The 20,760-nt window shown below is 37.6% G+C and overlaps 1 protein-coding gene across 1 annotated transcript in view; it reads right to left on the bottom strand.

The window, feature by feature from the left end:
• Window positions 1-461: 461 nt before the first annotated feature.
• DNAJC21 (DnaJ heat shock protein family (Hsp40) member C21) overlaps window positions 462-20,760 on the bottom strand; it is a 32,492-nt gene continuing 12,193 nt past the window's right edge. Inside the window, exons 8-12 of the mRNA XM_058307689.2 lie at window positions 19,293-19,451; window positions 18,547-18,589; window positions 16,603-16,775; window positions 1,513-1,588; window positions 462-940 (exon numbers count right to left, since the gene is read on the bottom strand). Coding sequence (XP_058163672.1) covers window positions 776-940; window positions 1,513-1,588; window positions 16,603-16,775; window positions 18,547-18,589; window positions 19,293-19,451 — 616 coding nt within the window. The 3' untranslated portion in view covers window positions 462-775. The remainder of the gene's footprint in view (window positions 941-1,512; window positions 1,589-16,602; window positions 16,776-18,546; window positions 18,590-19,292; window positions 19,452-20,760) is intronic.

Below are 20,760 nucleotides of genomic sequence, written 5' to 3'. Positions count from 1 at the left end.
TGCTAATGAGACAGTACAAACTGAACCATCTGCCCCACTATTCCATCACACTTGACAGCTTTCAGGAATGAAGTGCCCTATAAATTCACTAGTTTCCCCCTCCACAATTCAAACAGCAGAGAGGAAAATCAAAAGATGAATCCTTTCTACAATTACCAGTAAAATATTAAATTAAACCAACATGGTCACACCTTGAAAAGACATTATTCTTGAAATACAACCATATATATTCTGTTAGCTTCTATCTATCCTTGTCCTTGAGGAAAAGAAAAAAAACATAGTAATAATCAGTTATTTTGAAATAATTTTGAAGTCAGAACTGAAGTCATAGCATTAAATTTTTTTTAAAAATCAATGATTTTTAAGAGATCTGAGTCTTTTACAGATTATGAAACAAATTACAAAAGCACTATTAATGGAAAAATAATGTGAAATTCACAAAATAAAGGAGAACAGGGGCATTTGTGTTAAAATAATTTAATTTTCCCTGTACATTTCTGTCCATACGAGCCAAGAGAAATCAAGAATGCACTTTACAGTATTTACCTTTTGAGAAATTCAAGTCAATTCGGATGGCAAAAGTAGAATTCAGTCACTAATGAAATGTTTAAAAAATATATATTAAACAAAACCATGTTTTTACAAGATAAAAAATAATCTTCCACAATGTAACAGGTTGCAGACCACTGAAATTTTAACTCGTTAGATGATTTCAGTTCAGTTTTTGGTTTCAATATCTAGAGAAAGTCAAAAAGAAAAAGTGCTGGCAGAATTTCTATCTGTTTTTACGTTTTTCTTTCTTGCTTCGATTACTTGCTACACTGTTTAAAGATGATGATGAAGGTGCTCTTGCATGACCTGTGGCTTTTAGATGTTCAAAAAGTTTATTCCGAGATGGAAATTCCCCATGGCAGGTTGTACAGCTGATAAGAACATCACTCTGAGAAGGAAAAGAAATGTAAATAAAAGCAAGTGGTTATTATCTGAGAGCAGTGTTCCATAGTTGAATGTTAAGATTAAATATCAAAGTACAAAATAAAGATTAAAAAAAAACAGCTATCAAGAAAGACTTATCAAAGGCAGACATTCTTGGAAGTTAAATTCCATTAATTGAAACAATCAACCCTAAGAATCTAGAGACATTCAATGGCATGGCCCATATAGATTTGACTTGAGGATAATCTGAGCTTCATAATTAACTTTCAGAATTTGACATTCATGTAATTAAAATAACCATGGCTTTAGATTTCAAAGTAATGGAAAAGAGAACAGTCACTGTTCTAGTATACATTCCACTATTTCCAATGTGCTTCTCTTTTTAGTTTAAAGGAAAAAGATCGTACTAGCACATACATAAATTCTAAGTCTGCCAAGCAAAACTGCTGATGGTCCGCACACCTCTGAAGCAGCTTTTAGGCAGAAAGGCTCAATAGATAGACATTTACAGCTTTAGGACACTACTTTGCTTAAACAACAAAGTCCACTAAAGATCTGAATATGATTCTGACCTACCATTGTTTGTAGTTCGGCAGGTGCTTTGACAGATCTTTTTGTATCTTTGGCTTTTTTTCCTTTGGGTTTAGGGACACTAGAAAATAAATGAAAGAATTCATCATAATCCAATAACAATGTATTCCCTCTTTTATGACCAGCTTAAATTTCCAGGATAACTCAAAAAAATGAGATGCACTTTGAAGGCTAAGTCATTAATTTTAATGACCAATTTAATTAATCTCACAAATGAACAGTTTTAAAGAGCAGTTTTAGAGATCAAATTTGGCATAAGAATTAAGTAATTTACTTGAAACAGTTAAAATACAAGCAAAACAAGACCCCTAAAGTTCTCTGATTTTTTTAAGTGTTTTTTATAAAATGTAAAGCACTTGATACACCATTTATTGAAATAAAACATCTGTGCACTCAACCAGTTAGTCCTCACAAATAATCTTTAACATTAAGCATGGTTCCCCCAAAAACATGACTTTTTGAACCTGATCTATTCTGTTTTTCAACAGTCCCACAGTGAAATGAGAAAAATAAAGTTGATATAATACATTTTTCCATCATACCAAATATATTCAGTGTCCTTACACTCAACCTTTCTTTTACCTTTCTTTTATTAAAAGATTGCCTTTTCTGCTGATTTGGTTCCCCCCATCCCTGGCCCTGTACCCTTTAAACCAGAGGCTGCCAGCCAGTATAATCAGGTTCTTCCTACTTTAACTCCTGAACAGTCCGCCACTCAATCTTCTGTACAAATTTTAATTTTCTTTAGCCATTTTATATTTTCCCTCATTTGTACTAACCAAATACCAAATTCTTAGGGTAAAAATCTGAGAGCAACTGTATTTACAGAACTGACCTAAAGTTTCTAATGAATGAATTTGGACTATGTTATTTCTTGGGCATATTATTTCTCAAACAGAAATCAAGGGTCACAGTCAAATGGTTAACACAATTAAAAGATCCTGACTGGAGTTTAACACAGTGTTACACAGTATTCAACCAGCTTTGAAAGCAGGAATAAAAAAGGACACAGTGGCATAAAAGACAACAGGTAACACTAATTTATAAAATATCATCACAGATATGCCACGAATTCATTCAAGAAAATTTAGAATAATATTCCTAGGAAATAATTGATATTATTATGAAAGATAGCTACAACTCTGAAACTAACATCTAAAACCTTATATTAAAAAAAAAAATACTATAGATACACACACGTCTTTGGATGAAGTACTTCTCAGAGGCCCATGAGAAAGGCACGAGACACAGAGCTGGTGGAAGGAGGTGGGGAGGGGTATCTTCTACCTGAGCTCCTAACCCTGTCACTCCTTAGCAGTGAGGAAAAGCCGCTTGAAGTCTCGGAATCCCTTTTTCACAATAGTAACATGAAAAAGCTGAACTACATGACCGTCAAAGTCTGACTTCTAACAACAGAACGCTTGTCCCACCCCAAAAGAATTCTCATGGAGAAATAATTTGGAAAGTAAATGCACACTTTTTGGCTCTAGAAATGGAAGGGGTCAGGGACCAGGAGGTGCAGGCCCCATAGAGCTAGACGATCTGGAGTGGCTTCAAGTACGAAGCCACAGAGAGGTTTCATGCCAGCTTCTCTACTTACCAGCTTTGGTCCTTGAGCAAGTCCTTTAACCTGAGATTTGGTTTCCTCAGTTATAAAAAGGGAACAAACTCCTGACATCACAGAACAGTATGTAACAAATGCTAATTTACCCTTCCAGGCTTCTACTCTCCAAAGTTCTTCAAAGCTTCAACAAGACCAGTTAATACAGTTCCTTGGCTTCCTCTTTCTATAGCTATGACCCTACTCTGCAGGCCCAGGTCGTACTGTTTGCCTCATTTATGCCACCCAAATTCCTCAGACCCCTAAGCACACTCAACCGCCTTCACTGTTTCAGGGTTAATAAGCATTTTTCAATCCACGCTCCCAGTTGGCTCTGTCACTTGAATTCTTTGATAGCCCTATAAATAGCAGGGACCTAAGGCTGCCTACTATTCAGATCTTTCCTCAAGGTATAATAAGTTATTCTTCTTTCTAGAGGAACAAAGGCGATAGGGAGTAAAAGGTCAGAGGAAGGAGAACAAAAGAAAAGGAGGTAGAGAAAACTTTAGAGTAGAAAAGGGAGAAAGAAACAACATTTAGTTATAGACTGCTGGAGCTCAGCAAACGCTCAGTTGGCACAAAAGGTGATCCCCTGTGTACAACCAGGGCAGGGACCTGGCCCTGCTGCTCAGGGCTTCCAACTAAGTGCTCAAAATGAGGCAACCCCCTTACTCCTCCTCCATGGATATTATGCTCCAATAAAAGCCATGTCCTGGGAAGCAAATGTGGCTCCAGCAGATGAGTTCCCACCTACCAAATGGGAGGTCCTGGGTTAGGTTCCGGTACCTCCTAAAGAAGATGAGCAAGACAGGGAGCTGACATGACAGGTTGGCAAGCTGGTGCAACAAAGAGACACAAGGAGGAAAACACAATGAGAGACACAACAAAGCAGAGAGCGGTGGTAGCTCAAGTGATGAGGCACCTCCCTCCCACATGGGAGGTCCCTGGTTTGGTTCCAGTTCCTCCTAAAAAGAAAACAATCACACAATGAACAGACACATTTGAGCACAAACAACAAGGGGGGAGGGGAGAAAGAAAGAAATCAACCTTAAAAAAAAAAGCCTTGTCCTTATTCCCAGGGGTCTGTCCTGTGATGGTCAATGGTCCCTAAGTGGAGATGGAAACCCACTCCAGAGCAATCACTGTGAGTAAGGTTCCACCACAGCATTTCTCTCATCTCCTAAACACAACCATCCCAAACCTAATAAGGAGGAGAATTGGGTCTATACAGCAGGACTGTGTCTTCTTGGTCCCAGGATGGTGGAGGCAGAGCTTGACTTTATAGAATTTATTCCCTACTTCTGCTTCTGGTGATAGAAATGAGGGCAGAAGCCAAGAATGATTCTCGCCGTTACATCTCCTGCCCTGGCAGTCGAATGCTAGATAATTCTCTAGGAAATACTCCCCTCAGTGACCGTTACCTTACTCTTCCTCATTACTCTCTTTCTGCCCAACCATTCATACCTGCCATGGCAAAATAACAGTAGTAACAATCAAATCCCTGGATCACTTTCATAGTTCTTTCTTGGTTCCCCTCCTGATTTTACTGACTTACTGACGTCCTTGCCTCAGTTGCCCCTTTTCTTTAACCGAAACTTGGGAAGTAAATTTCAGAAGAATGAGGTTCCTCTACTTTGGAGATGGGGTTGTTGCGGAATGGACTGCGACCCTGAAAAGAGGCTGGGAAGGGCCAGGAGAGCACAAGATGGAAAAGATTGAGGTTAAAATCTCCTGTTTAAAAGCCCCAAACCTCCAGGAGATTTAAGCAGATCTGGTGACCTATATCATCCCATTTTAAAAGGCAGATGAACACTTACCTATGATTGATTTGACAAGGGTGCCAAGAAAATCCAATGGGTCAATGCTGAAGCAACTAGATATCCATATGCAAAAGAATGATGATGGACCACTTCCGCAAAACATACATAACAATTTTTAAAGCTAATCAAGGACGTAAATGTAAGCCTAAAACTATAAAACTTTTCAAAGATTGAGGGGTAAATCTTCCTGACACTGGGTTAGACAAAGGCTTCTTAGATATGATACCAAATGCACAAAAGAAAAAAGAAAAGAAGATAAATTGGATTTCACCAAAATTAAAAACTTTCTTACTTCAAAGGACATAACCAAGGGAAGCGAATGTGGCTCAAGGGATAAGGCCTCTGCCTACCATATAGGAAGACCCAGGTTCGATCCCTGGGGCCTCCTGGTGAAAAAGAAAAGAAAGCGTGCCTGCGTGGCAAGCCAGTGCCCATGTGGTGAGCCAAGTGCCCATGCGGTGAGCCAAGTGCCCATGCAAGCGCCTGCGTGACGAGCCAGGGCCCACGTGGCGAGGCGAGTGCCCACGTGGAGAGCCAGTGCCCGCACAAGTTATGATGCAACAAAACAGAGACAAAAGGGAGAGTCAAGGCAAAGTGCAGCAGAAACCAGGAACTAAGGTGGCACAATTGACAGGGAACCTCTCTCTACATCAGAGTTCCCCAGGATGGAATCCCAGTGAATCCTAGAGGAGAACGAAAAGAAGAGAAGACAAAAAGAGAAATAGATACAGAAGATCACACAGCAAATGGACACAGATAGCAAAAACAAAAAAGTGGGGGAGGGGAAGAAAAATAAACTTTAAAAAAAAAAAGGATGTGAAAAATTAAACCACAGAATGCGAAAAAACTTTTTGTAAACCATGTATCTGATAAAGGATTTGTACCCAGAATATCAGCAACTATTACAGAAGATGGCATCAAAGTAGGCAGGCAGGGCTCAATCCTTCTCACAAAAACAATGGAAAAAGGGTCAAAAGCTGTTCGAGGGACCTGCTTTGATCAGCAGACCGGGACAGTGCTGCGCAACTCTCAGGAAGACAAGGGACAGAGAAACGAAAAACCCAAAATAAGCGTGCGTTACTACACTCCCATAGTGGCGTGGAAGGGCTCCCATCCCTCACCTTTAAGACATTAATCCTGGATAAAACCTCTGGCTCACTGTGGCCAACTTCGAGGGAAGAAGGTATCTTCTCCTCTATCGGCTGTTACAAGGGAAGAGGGAGGGTGAGTTATAGGCTTCTCTTCAGTCAATGTGGACAGCAGAGTCCACTTTGAACAGAAATATGAGAAAGAAGAGGTTGAAAGAAACACTTCTGTGGAAAAGTTCATCGACGAGCACAATCTGCTGACCGACCAGGAACTTGTAAGGAGAAAAACTGCTTTTAGGTTTCTCTCTACCCTACTCCTGGGAGAAAATCTGCATCCCGTTAGCTTAGTGGTCCCCTGGCCTGATTTTGATAACTTAAGCTAGGGCAATTTTACAATTTTAAAGACTGAGAATAAAACAAACCACAACAAAAAAAGCAGAGCTGGGGGGAAAAAACACACTAGATAAGAGAGAGAAATTGACCATCAGAGAAAATTCACTAACATATTCAGATGCCTAGGCATCAGCAAAAAGTTACAAGCCATATGAGGAAACAGGAAGAGAGGGCCCAGAAAAAGGAATAAACCAAATATCCTGAAGGGATATAGGATTTAATCAATGATAATCACGCAAATCTACTAAAATGACTCAAGAGAACTGAAGGAAAATATGACTAAAGAGATAAAGATTAATAAGACACTGGGAGAGCATAAAAAACAATTTGAAAGCCTGCAAAGGAAAGTGGCAGAACTTATGGGAATGAAAGACATGTTAGATGAGATTAAAAATACATTAGAGGACATAACAGCAAATTTTAATTACTCAAAAACAGAATTAGTGATTTCGAGGATAGAACATCCAAACTGGACAAGACAGGATAACAGAAAGAGAAAAGAATGGAAAAAATGGAACAGGGTCTCAAGGAATTGAATCACAATGCCAAATGCACAAATATACATATTATCAGTGTCCCAGAAGGAGAAGAGCATGGAAAAGGGGCGGAAAGAATATTTGAAAAAATTATGACTGAAAACTTCCCAACTCTTATGAAAGACATAAATACGAATATCCAAGGACAACACACCCCAAATAGATTAAATCCAAACAGATCTATGCCAAGACACCTACTATTCAGACTGTCAAATATCATAAACAGAGGATCCTGAGAGCACAAAGAAAAAAGCAAAGCATCACATACAAAGGAACCTCAGTAAGATTAAGTGTCAAACTCTTATCAGAAACCATGGAGGCAAGAAGAAAGTGGTATGAAGTATTTAAGGTACTGAAAGAGAAAAACTGTCCACTCAGAATTCTGTACCCAGAAAAGCTGTCCTTCAAAAGTGAGGCTGAGTTTAAAGTCTTCCCAGAAAAACAAAAAACTGAGTATGATACCAAAAGACCAGAATTACAAGAGATACTAAAGGGAGTGCTGCAGCCTGAAAGAAAAAAAAAAGAGGAGACAGACAGAGAAGAGACTTGGAGAAGAGAGTAGAGATGAAGACTTTTAGGAAGTATAAATTAAAGGGTGAAAAGACAGACAACAGTAAGATATGATAAGGAAAAGTCAAACAACAAAATGGATGCAGTAAGTAATGTCTTTACAATAATAACATTTAATGTTAATGGCTTGAACTCCTCAATCAAAAGATACAGACAGGAATAGATAAAGAAATATGAGCCATCTATATTTAGTGTATAGGAGATTGGCCTGAGACTTAAGAATGCAACCAGGGGTGCAGAGTGTGTGGCCACAGCAGGTGCACGCCGTCCCGAAGGTTGAAGGGCCGGTAGCAGATGCTGCAGTCCAGCTTGCTCCGCTCGGGAAGAGAGAGCACCCGCACCAGAAGCTGCATCGTGCCTGCCGCCGACTCAAGGGTGTCACTAGCACCGCAGGCTCCGGGGACAAGTAGCCAGACGTGGACACCCACACACTATGATGGCTCCAGCACGGTGGCTCAGCATGAGGTGTGACTCAGGGGTCTGACTTCCCCCACACCTCAGCAGACCTTCCAGCTGAATGCAGTCGCATGGGTGAGTCCAGATGAAAACAGCAGACGAACCTCCCAGCCCAACCCACAGCATCATAAAAAAGAATAAATAATTGTTTTAAGCCAAAAAAAAAAAAAAAGAATACAGCCATGTTGAAAGATAAAGGCTAGAAAAAGATATTCCATGCAAACAGTAACCAAAAAAAAGCTGGAGTTGCAATTCTAATACCAAACAAAATAGATGTAAATAGATGTTAAGTGTAGAACTGTTATAAGGGATGAAAAAGGTCATTATATATTAATAAAAGGGGCAATTCACCAAGAAGAAATAATTATAATAAATATTTATGTATCTAACCTTAGTGCCCCAAGGTATATGAGACACACACTGGCAAAACTGAAGGGAGAAATAGGTATCTCTACAGTAATAGTAGGAGACTTCAATATACTACTCTCAGTATTGGTAGGACATCTGGACAGAGGATAAATACAGAAACAAAGAGCTTGAATAATAAGATAAATGAACTAGCCCTAAAAGATATTTTTAGAGCATTATACCCCAACACAGCAGAATAAAATATTCTTTTTAAGCGCTCATGATCATTTTCCAGGATAGACCATATGTTGAGTCACGAGACAGGACACAACCAATTTTAAAAGACTGAAATTATACAGAACACTTTCTCTGATCATAAAGGATAAAGCTGGAAATCAAGAGACAGAAAAAGGGAAAAATGATAATATATGGAGATTAATCAACACACTCTTAAATAATCAATGGGCCAAAGAGGAAATTACGAGAGAATTCGATAAATACACTGAGATGAATGAAAAGGAGAACACAACATATCAAAAATTGGGACACTGGAAAGGCAGTGCTGAGAGGGATGTAATGTAAGTCATCAATGCTTACATTAAAAAGAAGAAAGAGCTAAAACTGAAGATCCAACTGCACACCTGAAGGAACTAGATAAACAGCAAACTATTCCCAAACAAGCCAAAGGAAAGAAATCGTAAAGATCAGAGCAGAAGTAAATGAAATTAAGAACAACAATAAAAATAGAATCAACAAAACCAAAAGTTTGTTCTTTAAGAAGATCAACAAAATTGACAAACCCTTAGCTAGGCTGACAAAAAAAAAAGAGAGAAAGATGCAAATAAGTAAAACAGAACTTAGAGGGGGGACATTATCACTGACCCTGTAGAAACATGAGAGATCGTAAGAGGATACTGTGACAACTGTACACCAAAAAACCAGAAAAACTGGACAAATTCCTAGAAACGCATGAATAACCTAGTGACCCTAGAAGAAAAGGAAGATATCAGCAAACTAGTCACAAGTAAAGAGACTGAAACAGTCATCAAAAACCTTCCAAAGATGAAAAGCCCAGGATCAAATGGCTTCACAAGTGAATTATACCAATCATTCAAAGACAATCTAATACCAAGCTTGCTCAAGCTCTTCAAAAAATTGTAAAGAACACCACCAATCTCATTCTATGATGCCAACATCAGCCTAATACCAAAACCAGATAAAAATACTATAAAAAAAGGAAATTACAGACCAATATCTCTAATGAATATAGATACAAAAATCTTCAACAAAATATTTGCAAACTGAATACAAAAGCAAATTAAAAGAAATTACACATAATGATTAAATGGGTTTTATCCCATGTATGCAAGGGTAGTTCACACAAGAAAATCAGTGTAATAAACCACATTAATAAATTGACGAAGGTCCCTGTCTACCACATGGGAGGTCTCAGGTTCAGTTCCTGGTGCCTCCTAAAGAAGAGAAGCAAGACAGCAAGCTGACGTGACAAGCTGGTATGGCGAGCTGATCCAACAAGATGACATAATGAGGAGACACAAAAAGGAAACACAACAAGCAATGAGCAGATGTGGCTCAAGCAATTGGGTGCCTCCCTCCCACATGTCCCAGGTTCGAGTCCCATTGCCTCCGAAAAAGACACAGACAGAGAACACAAAATGCACAGATACAGAGAGTGGACAGTGAGCACAATGAGGGGGGTAGGAAATAAATGAAAATAAATCTTTTTAAAAAATCACATGACCCTATCGATTAATGCAGAAAGGATACTTGAAAAAATACAGCATCCTTTCTTGATAAAAACACTTCAAAAGATAGGAATAGGAGCTAGTTTTCGCAATATGGTAAAGTGCATATATGAAAACCTACAGCTAACATTGTACTCAATGGTGAAAGAATGAAAGCTTTTCTGCTGAGATCAGGAACAAGATAAGGATGTCCACTGTCAGCACTGTTATTCAATATTGTGCTAGATTTTCTAGCTACAGCAATTATGCTAGACAAAGAAATAAAAGGTACCCAAATAGGAAAAGAAATAATAAAACCTTCACTATTTGCTGATATGATCCTGTATCTAGAAAATCCTGAAAAATACACAACAAAGTTACTAGAACTAATACATGAGTTCAGCAAAGTGGTGGGATACCAGATTAATATCCAAAAATAACAGCACTTCTATACACTACTGATGAGCATCTGAGAAGGAAATCAGAAAAAAATTCCATTTTAATAGCAACTAAAACAATCAAATATTTAGGAATAAACTTAACCAAGGACATAAAGGACCTGAATTCAGGAAACTATCAAACACTGCTAAAAGAAACTGAAGAAGACTAAAATAAGTTGAAGAACATTCCATGATCATGGACTGGAAGACTAAATATCGTTAAGGTGTCAGTTCTACCCAAACCGTACTTACAGACTCAATGCAATCTCAAAAAAAAAAAAAAAACAGCCTTTTTTGGAAAATGGAAAAGCCAATTATCAAATTTATTTGGAAGGGGAAAGGGCCCCAAACAGCCAAAAATGTCTTAACAGTTTTTTGTCTGTTTTTTTTTCATTATTACTATTAATATTGGAATAATGAAAATATTCTAATAATGATTAACTGATGAATGCACAACTATGTGATTATACCAAATACCACTGATTGTATACTTTGGATATAGTGTACGCTTTATTAACATGTATCAATAAAACTGATAAAAAAATACACAAGAGAAAGTTTTAAATTATATTAGGTAATGCCATAAGAGTGAGCCATGGATTTAAATGATCAGATATTTGACAGAAAGATTTGTTAGCATTTGCTGAAAGTGAATTTAAACAAGTACTTAGAAGAAAATCTACGATGTGCGACCAGGTCAATATAAACCAGACAATAAGCAGGTAAATAAGAGATGCTAAAGTAAACTAAAGGTACTGATGGATGGTTGCTGGGAGTTGAGTCTTATGTAGCACTTGTTAAAATAATAAGGGAGCACAGGAAATTTTCTTTCTGCCACTGAGAGAAGTCTATCATATGAAGAGGCCAAGAAATTGGAAAAATGAAATCATAATTCTCCATATGAATGATATATTAATTTAATTAGTGAAAATGTAACTCAAATTATAACCAAGTACCAACAGATTCTGAGGTATCTATTAAGATCCATGGACAGGACATGAGCTTGGAAAGGATCAATAAGGGAGGATAAAAGGCTCAAAGGGACATAAGTAAAACTGGCATATAGACTAAGTTTTATATCAATGTTAAATTTCTTGAACTTGATAACTGCACTTCAGATGGTTATATAAATATCCTTTTTCTTAAGAAACGTACATGGCAGTATTAAGTATTCAAGAGGCATGATTTATACAAACTACACTGAAGTGGTCAGAAAATGGATAAATGATAGATGGATGGATTGATGAATGGACAGAATGAATGGCAAATGTGGCAAAATGTTAAAAAATTGGTGACTTTGGCTATCTGGGGAGGGATAGGTATATGTTGGTGTTCTCTGTATTTGGTTTATATTACTTTTATAATTGTCCTAAATGTTTGAAACAATGTAAAATAAAACATCGAACAACAAAGGCAAAAAAAGAACGAATTTGGAGGACTCTCACTTCCTGACTTTAGCATGTTACTTAGCTACAGTGGTAAAAACAGCATGATACTGGCAATAAAGACAGGTTGGCAAATGGAACAGAATCAAAAACTCAAAAATATACCCTCACATCTACAGTCAAATGATCTTTGACAAGGCTATCAAGCCATCCCCATGGTCGGGAACTGTCTATTCAACAAATGGTACTGGGATAACTGGATACTTATTTCCAAAAAAACAAAAACTAACTCAAAATGGAAATACAAAAGTGACAACCATAAAACTCCTAGAAGAAAATGTAGGAAACCATCTTCAAGATTTTGTGGTAGGCCATAGTCTCTTAAACCTTACACCCTAGGCAAGAGCAATAGAAGAAAAAAAGATAAATGGGACCTCCTCAAATTTAATAGTTTTGCACCTCAAAAGATTTTGTCAAAATGGTGAAAAGGCAGTCAACTCAATGAGATAAAATATTTGGAAACACATATCCAATAAGGGTTTAATATCCATTATATATAGATACTACAACTCAACAATAAAAAGACAAACCACCTGATTAAAAAATGAGCAAAAGACTTAGAGACAATTGTCCAAAGAAGAAATACAAATGGTGAAAAACACATGAAAAAATTTTTCAACATCACAGCAATTAAGGAAACGCAAATAAAAAGTACAATGAAATATCATTTCACACCTATCAGAATGGCCACTATTAAAAAGTCGGGAAACTACATGCGGTGGAGAGGATGTGGAGAGATAGGAACACTTATTCACTGATGGTGGGAACGCAGAATGGTACAGCCACTGTGGAGGACTGTTTGGCAGTTCCTAAGGATGTTGAATATAGACTTGCCGTGTGACCCAGCAATACCACTACTAGGTATATACCCAGAAGAACTGAGAGCAGGAAAGCAGTGAAATGAACAGACATCTGCATAACCTAGGTGGAAACAACCCAGGTGCTCATCAACTTATGAATGGATAAACAAACTGTGGTATTTACACACAATGGAATATTATGCAGCTGTAAGAAGAAATGAAGTCGTGAAGCATATGACAACATGGATGAACCTAGAGGGCATTACATTTAGTGAAGCAAGCCAGACACAAAAGGACAAATACTGTGTGACTGCATTATTATGAACTAAATATATTGTATAAACTCATGGAGCTAATAATTAGAATATAGGTCACCAGAAAATAGAAAGAGGGTACATAATGGAAAGCTGAGGGTTAATCTGTGCAGAATTGGTAAAAAGGTAGTTTGGAAATGTATGGAAATGGTAAGAGCACATCATGGTTTTTGTGACTAGCAGAGCTATATCATATGGGTATGACAGTGGTTGAAAGGGAAAGTCTAAGAACATGTATAACATACGGAAACCTCATGAAATATGAATATGGGTAATACTGCATATATAGAACTGTTTTACAAAATACAAACACAAACTAGAGAGACAGAAACAGAATGGCAGTCATGTATGATAGGGGAAGCATAGAGAGAATGGGAGGTGATGAATTTTATTTTTCTGTGTGTTGTTTATCATTATTATTATTATTGGAATAATGAAATGCTTTAATAATGATTGAAGTAATGAATGGACAACTATGTGATTACAACAAATACCAATGATTGTATATTTTGGAGGGATTTATGCTTTATCAGTATGTATCAATAAAATTGATTTGTTTAAAACAAAACTATTAAAACTCAGTAACAAAAAAACAACCTAATTTAAAAGTAGGGAAGCAGACTTGGGACAGTGGACAGGGCATCCGCCTACCACATGGGAGGTCCGCAGTTCAAATCCCGGGCCTCCATGACCCGTGTGAAGCTGGCCCACACACAGTGCTGATGTGCGCAAGGAGTGCCCTGCCACGCAGGGGTGTCCCCCATGTAGGGGAGCCCCACGCACAAGGAGTGCGCTCATAAGGAGAGCCACCCAGAGCGAAAGAACGTGCAGCCTGCCCAAGGAAGGCGCCGCACACATGGAAAAGCTGACGCAACAAGGTGATGCAACAAAAAGAAATACAGATTCTCGGTGCTGCTGATAAGGATAGGAAGTGGTCACAGAAGAACACGCAGAGAATGGACACAGAGAGCAGACAACTGGGTGGGGGGAGGGGAGAGAAAGAAAAATAAATAAATCTAAAAATAGGCAAAGGATCTGAAAAAACATTTCTCTGAAGAAGATAACAGAAATGGCAAATAAACACATGAAAAGATGTTCAATATCATTAGCCACCAGGCAAATGCAACTCAAGAGCACAATTAGATAATACTTCACATTGACTTGGATGGTTACAACCAAAAAGATGCCAAACAGAAAATAACAAGTGCTGATTAAAATGTAAAGTAACTGGAACCCTCCACTGCTGATGAGTATGTAAAATGGTGCCACATTTTGGAAAACAGTCTGGCAGTTTGATATATATCCAAGAGAAATAACATAACATCCATGCAAAAAATTGCATACCAATGTTCATGGCAAAATTATCCATAACAGCCAAAATGTGGAAATAACACAAATGTCCATCAACTGACGAATGGAGAAATGTAGTAGATTCACACAATGGAATATTATTTGGCACTGAAAAGGACTGAAGTACTGACAGTTGCTACAACATGGATGGACTCAGAACACATTATGCTAAATGAAAGAAAGCAGTCACAGTCACAAAAGACCACATATTATATGATTCCATTTACAGGAAATGTCCAGAATAGGGAAATCTACAGAGAAAGAAAATAGATCAGTGGTTGCATAGAACCGAGGAGGGTTGGGGGAAAGTAGAGAGAGTGACTGCTAATGGGTACAGGGTTTCTTTTCGGAGTGATGAAAATGTTCTCAAGTTGATTATAGTGATAGCTGCACACATCAATGTGAATATACTAAAAACCACTGAATTATATACTTTAAATGGGTGTACTATATAGTACATACATCATATCTATCAATTTCAGATATAACAAAATTAGTAGTACCTTAAAAAAAAAAAAAGCAGGTGCATTTGATGGTATGGCACAACATCAAAAACACAGAAAAGCATCTGTCGGTCCCCACAGGGTACAGAGCTATGCTCCTTGGCCCCTGGGTTATCTACAACAAGCCTCATCTCCAGCTGCCTCCCAATGGTTTCTAGAACACCAGAACACTGAATGTAAAGCTCTGAAAATCTCCAGGAAAGGGAGAACTGATACATGCTGCCTTCCCAAAAAAAAGAAAAAGTAGATTTATAAAAACTGTTATTTTTGTTTTTACCTCTTTATTTGCCACTAGGCAGTCCATCCTATCTATATTTATGGGCAGACTTTCTGCACTTAGAAGAACTTAGCTTGGAATGAAGAATATGATAAATGACAGGTTTCAAAGTGCTGGGAGAAAATGAATCATGGAAAAAGAAAAAGATTTGAGACAAAGCAAGGAAAAAGAAGAATAAGCTTGTCCATCAGCTGGTTGTTGTCATTCATAAACGAGATAAAAGGGTGCAGGCTCATTGAAAACTTGTGAGGAGCACAATGCAGAGGAGAGAAAACCCGAAGAAAAGAGGTGGCAGCATAAGCTAAAGCAGGCCAAGTGGGTAACGCATGTCTGGATCCTTCTCTGAATAGAGGGCAGGGCGAAAGGGAATAGCAGTAGGTATTTGACATGTTCTATGTTGGGTTAAATCATCCTTGCCTCATTCTTTTTTTTTTTTTTTTTTTTTCTTTTAAATGCTAGCACTGGGCAGGATTTTTCATATATAGTGTAAGATTTCAATTGTGCTGTTTTTCACTTTTGGCTGAGTGAGCTGGGAATAAAAACCTGTGTATAGAGCTCAGGCGAGTTATCTTTTAAGAGATGAGGACTGACAAACTTGAAGTAGGAGCAGGACAAGCCATTTCCCCTCAAAGGGCAAGGAGGTAGGTGCTGAGGATAGATTTTTAAGATTGGCACTGAACGAAACTGGTTAATACTGCTGGGTAAGGGGGTGGAGGGGTACAGGGGAAACTAAAGAAATGATGGATTGATATGCTTTGGGCTGGTAAGTGCGAGTGCTCTCCTTTCCAAACGGGTAAGAAGCTGGGTGACCTGCCGTTAAAACCCTCAAAAGGGTGCTTTCAAATAGTTATCTCCCTTGAGGGAGGTATTCCCCTAGATAATGGCTATGGCCTTGTGCATCATCAGATTCCATGACTCTTTCAAGCGTGAAAGTCCCAAGCTACTGCTCTGGACACACATCCTCATCCAGCCTGATGGCCTCGTGTGGCCCCTCATCCAGACTGAAGACAGTCACTAGGGCTCCACGGGAGGGGGCACGGCCTCACCTGGCAGGAGACGGGGACACGGACGCATCAGTAGCCTTATTCTCATCAGTCATGGATTACTGAACCCAGGATAAAATAAGAACCCCAATGGGGTGAAAAAACAAAAACTGGGTTAAAATGACTTCTTTCTCAAGTGCCCATGTTGCTGAAATGCCTATGAGCACATTCCTTTTGCATTCCTTTCCCAAAACGCTTCATCTATATGCATATGTATATATGTCAGTATATAAGTCAGATACACCTGATTTACTTTGTCAATCACGGAAAAGATTTTATTTGATATATGAAAATATATCCTTACTATTGATACCAAGTTTTAAAAATAATAAGCAATGGTGATTTACCTTTTAGCTTCATTTTTTGGGTCAACACACTGTTCAAGCGTCTCTGTGACACTGATATTTTCTTGAGCACTATCTTCTGATTCTTTGGCACTGTCTTGATTTAAGTTGGCATCTTCTGGATCAACCTTCACTCCTTCTCCAGTCCCATTTTCATGGATATTGTCATCATAACCCTAGGTAATAAAAAGTGAGTGTCATTTTCAAAACAGATCCTCTAATAATACAGGATTCTTATGTTGACATTACTAAATAATTTTAATTACCAAAAATAATATCCCACATACTCTGGTTAAGAGTGTATCTCAAGGAAATAAAAAGGAGGAGATAATTTGCTCCATTCTACAATATATGCAAAATAGTTTTTGAAGTACCACACCAATACTGCTAACAAACCTACTGAGTAAAGTTAAAAGTTTTTTTGGAGCTATTTTTGCCTTAAGAATATATCTCTTGAAAGGTATTCAGTCATAATACTGTGTTCAAATGTTACATGAATTAATTCTGTTAAGTCAGGCAGGGTCATTTGTTTCTGGTTGTATTCAATTTCAGATTTTGTTGTTTTCTTAACAATCCTTGTTGATTTACGCAATTTTTTTAACCATTCAAGATGCCCAGTATTTGCTGCCTCCTGCTGTTTAATCATAGTACATGCCCAAACACTATCTTCCCTTTAAAAAGAGCTTGGAAGGTATCAGGAAAAGTCACATACAAGGTCTTCACTGAGGCTCTCTCCCTAATATAATCACAGACCTTAAGCTCCATGTATTATAAACAAATACAGCTTTGGAGGGAAAAAATCGGATGGTCACCTGAAGCATTTCTGTCAGTTTAAAAAAAACAAACCTTTAATACTTGAGTTTATTCAATCTATAGAACCTATCCTCCAGGAGTCGAGGCTTGGGTTAGGTATAAATTACTCTCAACTCTATTTTGTAGCTCTGGAATCAACAAAAGAAAGAGGTTCTAAACTAATAATTATGAAGTCTGTAGATGGATGATGGTATGAGTCTAATTTATAAAAGAACCTATAATTTGCTATGAGGCTTTATAAATGAAGAAAAGTATTCCAAGTTACAGTTTTAACAGGGATTAACTCATGTATCCTGTATTATTTTTGGGATATGGAACTGGTAGAAACTGTCAAATATGTTGTAACCCCTTGGAAAAACAAGCCCAATCTAAAGCTTTATGGAAAGTTATTAGTGTTAACTACATTTTCATCAAATACTTTTCCATTTTTAAAAAGTACTATATATCATATTTAATATATGTTAACATAAGTAGATTATATTAAAATGACACCATCTGTTCTATATCGTAGACCCATCAATTAATATCTTTAGTAAAATTGACAAAACCATTTTATTTTTAATAGGTTTAAAGATATCCATGAAATTTTGTTATACATATGTAACTACCCTTTTATTTAAAAATAAATTTGGACCCCAGCTACGAAATATTAAACTAAACAAATTCCTGAGTAACAAATATTTTTCAAGAATCATGATCATTACAAGTTTAAAATCAAATGTCCTTTGGCAAAATTTCATTTTATGTTGTAGGCAGAATAAACTTAAATCTACAATGACCAAGTTCTACATTTTCCTACATTCTTGATATTAAACGTTGTCTTGATGTAAAAACTCTGCCTGACATCAGATGTGTCCAGATATTTTTTGATCACTCAGCAAATTAATTCTAGTTTCTACAAGCAAACTTTTAAAACATGCTGATAATAGTAATTAAGCAAGTTAGCTACATAAAAATAAAGAGAAAAGCACCGAAAAAGGAAAATGTTTTCAATTCCTTTTAATCAATTTTACTTATGATCAACATAAATTATCGAATAAAAGTCCCTCTCTCTCATACAGACTATATGGAATAAATGAGAGCATTATAACTCTACATTTGCTATTTTAATGTTAAAAAAAGTTTCAAACATACCTGGGTTGGTTTCTGTTTCTTTTTCTTCTGTTTCTTAGAAAGCCTAAAAGCAAATATACGTTAAATATCAAATAGTTGACTTTAAGAAGATCTATTATGTATTCCAAGTATCTTTTAAAAATAAACAAATATACTTTAAAAAGTAAGTAAAGGGAAACAGATGTGGCTCAAACAATTTAGCTCCCATCTACCATATAAGAGGTCCAGCGTTCGATGCCCAGGGCCTCCTGGTGAGGGCAAGCTGGCCCATGTGGTTAGCTGGCGCAGCAAGATGATGCAACAAGAGACACAGAGGAGAGAAAAGAAGAAGATGTAGCAAAACAGGGAGTTGAGGTAGTGCAAGAAAGTAATCGCCTCTCTCCCACTCAGGAAGGTCCCAGGATTGGTTCCCAGAGCTGCGTAATGAGAATACAAGCAGACACAGAAGAAACACAGCAAATGGACACACAGAGCAGACAACGAGGGAACAGGGGGAGGGGCAGAAATAAATAAAAATAAATCTTTTGAAAAGAATAATAAAAAGATCAGATAAAAAATAAACAACAGAGATAGAGAGCAGTAAAATACTAAAAATATTTACTATCATAAAGCATTAAAAGGAAAAGAAAATATTAACATTATCACATTAGGGAATTAAAACATGGCTCATATAAAATTAATAATCAGTTGCTTCAGTATAAAGAGAGCAGTTAACTGCAACTTCTAAATGTGGTAATTGTCTAGTAACATTTAATTTTTAGAAGTACTTTTGTTTTTGTGACTCTTCCATTTCTTCCTCAGAATTGGCATTCAATGTATTTTCATCAGTTTGAAGTTCTGAAAAATTTTCTTCCTCCTCTTCCAACTGTTGTTTTAACAAGGCAACCAGTTCTCGATGCTTCTTTGATTTTTCATGATTCCTCATGCTGAAAGAACAATTCATATGTTTCTCAAAAAGTTACGGGATGATTACAACCAAGTTGAAACGTACTTTCCCCACTAACTATGCATTATAGAAGTGATACCATAAAAAGAAAAGAACCCGATAAGGATTTCTTAGGCATTAGGTACACTAGAAGCCTGTCACCATGGTCTTTCTTCCTGTTTCCCATCACTGTCCCTTTTTTCCATCAGTTGATCTTCCTTTTTTGCCAACTTCTCTATTATTTTTATTTTCCAATTCTTATAATTAATGCCTTCTCCACTGTTTCCTTTTAATCACTAAATATTTCCCGAGAGCTAATATGTTCAATAGGCCATACTATGGGTTTTGAGGGGTCACTGGGAAATTATAAGATATATTTTTTTAAGATTTCTTATTTTGTTCCCCCCATCCTTTTGTAGTTTGCACTTGCTATTTGCTCTGAGTGTCCATTTGCTGCGTGCTCTCTGTGTCTGCTCATCTTCTCTCTTTAGGAGGCACCAGGAACCAAACCTGTGACCTCCAATATGGGAGACAGGCACTCAATTGCTTGAGTCATCTCAGCTCCTTGCTTTGTTGTCTCATAATGTTTCCTCTTTGTGTCTTTGCTGTGTCATGCTATTGCCTCAGCTCACCATGCCTGCCCGTCACACCAGCTCACTGTCTTGCTCGTTTTCTGCAAGAGACACCAGGAACTGAACCCAGCATTTCCCATGTGGTAGGTGGGGGCTCAATCGATTGAGCTCAGCCACTTCCCAAGACATACATTTTAAAAGGAAGACCCCAGTGACCTCACAATTGGTGACATGAGGGCTTAAAGCACAAAAGTGGTCTCATCTCCATTTGCTTTTTACCTTCTGGAGAGGGGTCTCCCTTCTCAGTCCCACCATTCTAAATGTTCTCATACATCCCTACCCATCTGCCCAAAACTCTATAAGCATTCTATGCCACTGAATATCTAAAAAATTAAAAATACTTCAAAAGCTAGAATCGACAACATTTAAGCTACTAGCGTTAGATAGAACAAAAAGTTAGAAAACTTGGGTTACTGTCTAGTTTGTCACACATCTGTTAAGACTTTTGGTTTTCCACTTTAGGTTGCTACTGCTACTCTTCCTTCCCACTAAAATTCTCCTTCAGATCAAAATTCTTTGGAGAAACTATTGATTCTAGGGCTGGTGGTCAACCATTGAGCTATACATCCGTTCCCCAATGAGAGTTGGTTTTTTAATTTGTTTTTGTTTTGAGGTACCAGGGACTGAACCCTGAACCTCACAGATGGGAAGCAGATGCTCCGCCACGGAGCACATCCA

This window comes from Dasypus novemcinctus, chromosome 2, assembly GCF_030445035.2.
Source record: "Dasypus novemcinctus isolate mDasNov1 chromosome 2, mDasNov1.1.hap2, whole genome shotgun sequence".
NCBI lineage: Eukaryota > Metazoa > Chordata > Mammalia > Cingulata > Dasypodidae > Dasypus > Dasypus novemcinctus.
This window is presented reverse-complemented; position numbering and strand designations above follow the sequence as displayed.